General features: G+C 39.8%; 1 protein-coding gene across 1 annotated transcript; it reads right to left on the reverse strand.

Annotated features, from left to right (window-relative positions):
- Nucleotides 1-29: 29 nt before the first annotated feature.
- Nucleotides 30-6,623, reverse strand: LOC136937026 (cystathionine gamma-lyase-like). The gene is made up of 12 exons (XM_067230753.1): nt 6,335-6,623; nt 5,940-6,021; nt 5,754-5,849; nt 5,560-5,669; nt 5,003-5,137; nt 4,818-4,875; nt 4,648-4,725; nt 4,171-4,323; nt 3,452-3,573; nt 3,131-3,183; nt 2,722-2,860; nt 30-1,481 (listed from the first exon to the last, which is right to left on the reverse strand). The coding sequence occupies exons 1-12, from the start codon at nt 6,518-6,520 to the stop codon at nt 1,467-1,469; spliced, it is 1,227 nt and encodes a 408-aa protein (XP_067086854.1). The 5' UTR covers nt 6,521-6,623; the 3' UTR covers nt 30-1,466.
- Between the last annotated feature and the right edge of the window lie 360 nt (nt 6,624-6,983).

Here is a 6,983-nt window from a genome sequence, read left to right on the forward strand (position 1 = left end):
CATGGAGGAAATGAAAAAAGTAGACATGCGACTGCAAACTCATTTTAATTGGTCTGGTCAGATGTACACACGTCAAAAGTGTAGCGTTAACAGCAAGCAGATACATAAGTGATGTAGATGTAAGAAGACTATAAAATGTGTGCCAAAAGTGCGTTTAGGTTAATTGGAACTTTGTTCATTGCTCTTAAGAACAATAAATTTACCATCGCAATTATTTCAGCTATTTCCCAAAACATTTGCACACTATCATAAAAAGAGAAACCATTAAACAAAAGTAAGGACAAGCAAACTGCTGAAGATCTAAAGCAAGCGAACATTCTGGATTTAAAACTCAAACTTTGGGTTGTGTAAGTACTTGAAAGATTTATGAATGTATCTATGACATTTTGATCCCAATCATCAGGTTAAGTTTGCATTGCGATAATGTAACCCATTTACGGTTTTTACTATGTTATACACACCTGGTGTCAAAGACTGTTCTCATAGGCACCATTAAGTTCATCAATGGGTTAGGGTTCAGCTATGTAGGTTAGGATTAAATATTGTGTGATCTATTCAGTACCACAATCTGCGTTGCCTGTTTTCTGTATTTATCTTTCTCTCTTTTCTGGAATCATTGACATTAAGGTTACACTGACTACCATGAAGGCCTAACTAGCCTACATAAGCAAGACCTATTGTAACAACGTTTTAGTTATTTTTACACTACATTACAGTTGGGTGCTAAAATGATTACACAGGTGCAACTTGGTATGGGGAAGGTTGGGTATTCTAGGGTTTAGTGGATGTTAACATTGACCTTACGGCCTCTTTCCAACATCCACACCCTACACCCCTCCCCCATGCTGTGCCTTCTTATTACAGAAGTGTAACCACTGACATTTAAAAGTCTACAACTGACTCATCAGGTTGTTACTCTCTAGTTCTTTCCCCGGTCATCTGACAGACATGAGTATTTAAATCCAGAATCAAATTTGCGATGCTAAATCATTAGTGGAGACGGACACATTTCTTTCACAGGGGTGATGATTCCCCCCTTTCCCTTTACAAGGCATATGTTTGACATAGCAAGACAACGAGTTATATTCAATCAACACAGATATTCAGATAAAGTCTCTGGGGGAACAAATAAAACAAGACTTGATTATTTTGTGTTACGTTTCGCTCCAGAAATGTCTGTGTTAATTCAATATCATTCCCCATCACATTGCACCCATCAAAGCCCTCCTAACAAAATAACATAATGAACACACAAAATCAGCAAATGATAAATAAGATTAAAATTAAGTCCTTTAAGTATTCATTAACACCTGTTAATTTTAAATTATTTGGGAGATTTTCAAAGCAGGTTGTTCCCTGATGGCTGCATCCTTGTGCGCGTTGCATTGAGGTTTTACTTTGTGGTACCCTGGCCTCAGTTTTGCTGACATCAACTTCAAGCAGGAGTTTGAGGTGTCCATAATATTTTACTTCTTTGGATGCTGCACAAGGAAAAGAAACAAGAGTAAATCAAATGAAATCAGAAGGAGATTTTCGTTCTTGCATTTCCGCTGGACTGATGATTTAAAAATGGGGTCATGCCAGCAGCAGTGTGGCAGAGAAGGCTAAAACCAAGACCTACAATGGAAGGAAGAGCTATGTAAAGGCTTAATGTGTTCACATTTTTTTAATCCACAACAGAGTTTTTAATGATTAACCTACAATTTACCTCAGGAAGGACTTTTACCCTGAGAGACAAGGGAAGGCAAATGTGACTTTCTGATCCAATGTCTGTCTCACCAAATGAAATTACGAGATGATGTATTTAGTGGCTTTGTCTGGCAATTTCCAACCCATAAGACTGACGAGGCTACAGGAAGCAAATAAAAGACCAAACTTCATTGAAACTGTTCAATGTTGAGAAAATGCTAAGATTGTACAAAGCTGTCATCAAACCAAAGGATGGACATTTTATCTAAAAGATATATACAATCAAAGAATGGCAAAATCCTAGTCCATATTTACAACACAAGCCCGTCGGACGGGAGGTGTGGAGAAATTTGCTGTAGCTTGTATGCAGTAAACCTTGTAAAAACACACACCACGCTGTTCCAGCCAAGCAGTTCAAGGACATTTTGAGAAAACGGAGTATAAAAAACAATTGCATTCTGAGGGTTAAAGTCCCTGTGATCCAAGCTTACATTACACATTCACAACACATGTTTTGTGAATGTCTTGATCAGGCACTCACTTGACAAGAAAGTCTTAATTAGTGCCTACTTCTTTATTGTCAGGACAGAAAACGGAGCTTTCTATGAACGAGCAGTTAGGATGGGATGCTCTTTCTTGACCTATTGATAACCTGCAAGTCACTATTTATAATAATAAAGTTCAAACTTGTTTTTGCTTAAACTAACTAAGTGAAATTAATATTTGAAAGACACTGAAAGAACACTGAAAGAAGAGCAGCCTAAAGAATATCTAATTTAAAACATGACTTGAGATTTGATATTAACAAAAATAGACAGCCTGCCTGCCAAGCCAGTGTCCAATATCCCCCAGCGGTGTCTAGTTTTTTGTGTGAGGATCAGAAGTTTCAAGAGCACAGAAGTCAAAGTAAAAGACATAATATTGAATTTCCTGTTTTTCCCCCCGTGCAGTCCCCATATCTTGCTGGGTTATCTTATGTGAAGGAAATCTATTTCTATGGTGTCAGTGCAAGGACATTTGGGACAAACGTACAGCAGCATTCAGGGCTTGGTCCAAGTCCTCAATAATGTCATGCTCGTCCTCCAGCCCCACAGAAAGACGGACAAGAGTGTCACTGATCCCCAGGACAGCCCTCTCATTCTCTGGCACAGATGCATGGGTCATGATGGCTCTGTAAAAGGAAAAATAATATCTCTGATTAACAGGGGGCTTTTAAATATGCAATCTCTTAATCTCAGGTTTAAATAGGCTAAGTGGATTTGGAAAGACACTGGAAATCATGTCTAAATGTTTGACAGCCGTGACTTGGTTCAATGTCTTGAGATCTGCTGTTTTCAATATTTGAAACCCTAAGCCATTCCAAAATGCTACATCAAATCAATGTTATTTGGATAACCCTTTTTACAAGCAATGTCACATTTGCCTACAGAACTGTACTTACGGATGCTCTGCCAAACTTTCATATCCCCCAAGGCTCTCGGCAAGTGCAAAGAGCTGGAAGTTAAACATACAAACGTATTACAAAATGTCAGCATTGTGCAAAAGCCAAACAAATGAAACAAGCATCATACTGTGTAGTTTGTCTCAGTTTCCTTCTGTAAATTCCTACAACTAACAAAAAGGTCTGACCAAATTTAATCCTGAAATTAGCCACAGTGCCTAGACAAAGCCTGTCACAAATGTTTGCCTCCATTTTTGTCATTGGTGGGCCACAAAAAAAAGAGAAGAAAATCATAAAAAATGCTTCAAGTCTGAAATGTACCTTAAGATTACTGAGGAAAGTGGTGGCATGCTCCAATTTGCCCTTGATGTAGAATGTGATCATGCCAGGGCAGCCTGTGCACTGCTTCTTCATTAGCTCATGCTGTGGGTGAGAGGGTAGACCTGGAGGTTCAAGTGTTAAACGGGTGAGTTCAAACAGAGACTATAAAAACCAGTCAGTCAACTATCAAATCCCTTAATTGCAGGGCGTAGACTACTCAACCATAAAGACGATGATGTGCATGCATAAGTTTATACCCCTGGAATCATCCGTGAACAATCCCATGCGTTTCATAAGGGTTTTGTTATTATGATTACAACGTAATCAACTCTCTGTCACAATAATGTTCGAATTGTGTTAGCCTGGCATCACCAGACCAATCTGCAAATTAGTCTGGAACCTCTCAGTTCATTTTTGACATCCAAGGGGCGTTATCAAATGGCTCAGACCAAAATACCTCTCCGGTGACACCGTTGTAAAGAAAATGTTTTATTTGTGAAAGCACATTAGTCTTGTGTGAACAAGCTGCTTAAAAAGGAGGGGGGGGGGGGGGGGTGTGATCTGTGCATAGGGCCTTGAGCCTGACAAACTAAATCCTCCAAAACACTCGACAAATCAAAAACATTTTCAGTCCCATTACTACGGTGCATGTTACGATTTCACTATAGGAGAAATCGTTGCTTTAGTACATAGATCCATCCATAACCTAACATTCTCACCTGGGAAAATGACTTTGTCCACCCGTGGGTCCTCCTCCAGGTACTGGGCCACTGCCAAGGCGTTTTTGAAGTGCTGTTTCATTCTGAGGTGAAGGGTTTTCAGCCCACGGTTGCACAAGTAGCAGTCAAAGGGAGATGGTACTGCTCCCAAAGCTAAGAAGACAAGTAACATTATTGCTAGTCCAGACAAGACAACTGTATGTCACAATTATTGCCACCCCCAAGATTCAGGAGTAACAACATGTTCCCCGAACAAATTCGACATGATAAATGCACTCAACCACTGAGTGAAAAACACATTGCATACTTCACCAGAAGTTTATAATTGGTGGGTCAGAGAGTTGAGTAAGATCCCCACAAACAAACCAACATGTTTTGAAATTGGTTATGATGTGCCAGATTTGACAATAAAATATTTTTGGGATATATCCCATGACCCATTTCATTATAAATTCTACTAGTAATATGTTTACTCACCATTCTGTAGAAATCGCAGCCGTTCATACAGATCCTCCCTGTTCACTGAGACCAGTCCCATTACAACATCACTGTGCCCTGTAAATACAAGAAAAAGGTCAGGTCTGAATTGACCTAAAATCATCCCCAAGGCATCCACATGCAAAGTGAGGGTCAATCCTATTACTTACCATTCATGTACTTGGTAGCTGAATACATACAAATGTCAGCATCCAGAGCCAAGGGGCGCTAGTGAGTAAAAAACGAAAACATTCAAGTATATTTGAGTTAATCGATGACTAGTCTCCACACAAACAGGAACCTGAATCAGGTATAAAGTGTTATTTGTTTAGGACTCAAATGTTGTAACACCTACCTGAAAGTATGCGGACATGAACGTATTGTCCACCACTACCACGGCATCCTTCTTGTGTTTATGGACTACCTCAGCACAGGCTTTGATATCCACCACTTTCATAGTGGGATTGGTTGGAGTTTCAATCCACACCAACTACATGAACATAAACACATAACATATTTATGAAAGTGATGTCCATTTGTCGTGATAGCTGAGTTTATTCATCACTATATCTTTTTGTTGCTAATATTCATTTGCAAAGTCTTTGCCTCTGATTTTGCAAGTGAATAGGTGAATGAAGGTGAGTGTCACCAGGAAGGGTGTTGACCTGACAGATCAAGTTAAACGTTATTGCACAATCCAATGAGTCATATGTGGGTTGAGTGGGCAAAGAAGTGTTAAATGAGCAGTTAGACAAAAGAAAAAGAGAACTGCTGTGTCAGCATGACACCTGTTCTGGAAAACAGGTTTATTGAACAAACAAATAGAATTGAAAATCTGGTAATATTGTTCAGATTTAAATGAGAAAATATATCGGGATGTAGGCAAAAACACAGTTATTCAGTTCAACCCACCTTGGTATTAGGCTTCAGGGCAGCTTGAAGCAGCTCAATTTTTGTGAAATCAGCAAAGGAGACATCCAGACCAAGTTCTGCTGCAATCTTTCTGAAGTAACGGTTGGTACCTATAGACAAACACAAACTTTTTGCAACTTATCTTTATTCATTTTATGTATGACAGTTTTCTGGACACAAATCTGAAATCTTACCTCCATAGACATCGTTCATGCAGACGATACCATCTCCAGCTTTCAGCATGTGGGTGATGGTCATTGTCGCTGCAAGCCCCGAGGCAAGAGCAAGACCTGCAGGAAATGTTCATGTTGTGATAACTGGAAAACACTGCCCATAAGATAAATTCGTGTGGTGGTCTTGTGCGTTACACCACCACTTACAATGCTTCGCTCCATCCAGGGCGGCTACAGCTTTCTCCAGACAGTTTCTTGTTGGGTTTCCACTTCGACTGTACTCAAAACCCTACAAAAACATAAACACATGTCCACTTGTGTTCTGCCAGGGTTTATTTGCATTCTCGCTGTTTAAAACAAGGAGCATACGCGCACGCGTCTAACAGCTCTGGTAATAAGTCGACGGACACCGGGATTAATTGTGTAACTGTATCCTGCCGTAGGCTATCTTGTAGAGATGACAAGAATTCTACAAGCTGTACATGTTGTACAGTTCTTGTCATCCACGTTATTTTCCCACTGACATTATTGCTGCCCTTTTTTGATCAACAAAAAGACGGTTTGTAGGGAAAGGTTGTATTTACCCACACACGATGACTTACCGCATGATTCCCTGGTCCATACTGCTTGAACGTGGTAGATAAGGAAATTGGTGGCACCACGGCCATAGATTTCCATTGCTCAGGTTCTTGTCCAACGTGGATCGCCTCTGTCGCGAATGATTTGAATCCTCTTCGGAATCCATCAAACAAGTCGTTTTGCTGATTTTCCTGGTATGTTGAAGCCATGTATTCTACACTCCAAACGTTTATCGTGAAATTACAGTAAGCCTATGTGTATGTAATTTTGATAGGGAAGTTCCTTTAAGAACTACGTATCATACCGAAATATCGTTTAGCCCAATGACTGTATCACGTCAACGGAGAATGGCACCGATTGGTGCTCCAACAGGGGCGTCTTGTCACACGTGATCATTATTTTCTCGTGGCTTTTTGGGGTCCTGGTTGTTTGTACTTTTTTTGTCTCCGTGATAGTATGATGCAATCAAACGCTTTAGACCAATGGGAACCCTTCGTTGTCTCCGCATTCTGTACTTGAGTCTTCTTACCATTCGATTTTTATCAGAAAGCTTGATGTGTTGTTTATTAAAGTAGGTTATAAGTATAATAACAAACAATATTTATTTCTAGTTTGGCCTGACAAATGTAGCCTACATGTTAAAACACTTAACAACAATATTGCCAATTGGTG

This window comes from Osmerus mordax, chromosome 27 (assembly GCF_038355195.1).
Source record: "Osmerus mordax isolate fOsmMor3 chromosome 27, fOsmMor3.pri, whole genome shotgun sequence".
NCBI classification, from domain to species: domain Eukaryota; kingdom Metazoa; phylum Chordata; class Actinopteri; order Osmeriformes; family Osmeridae; genus Osmerus; species Osmerus mordax.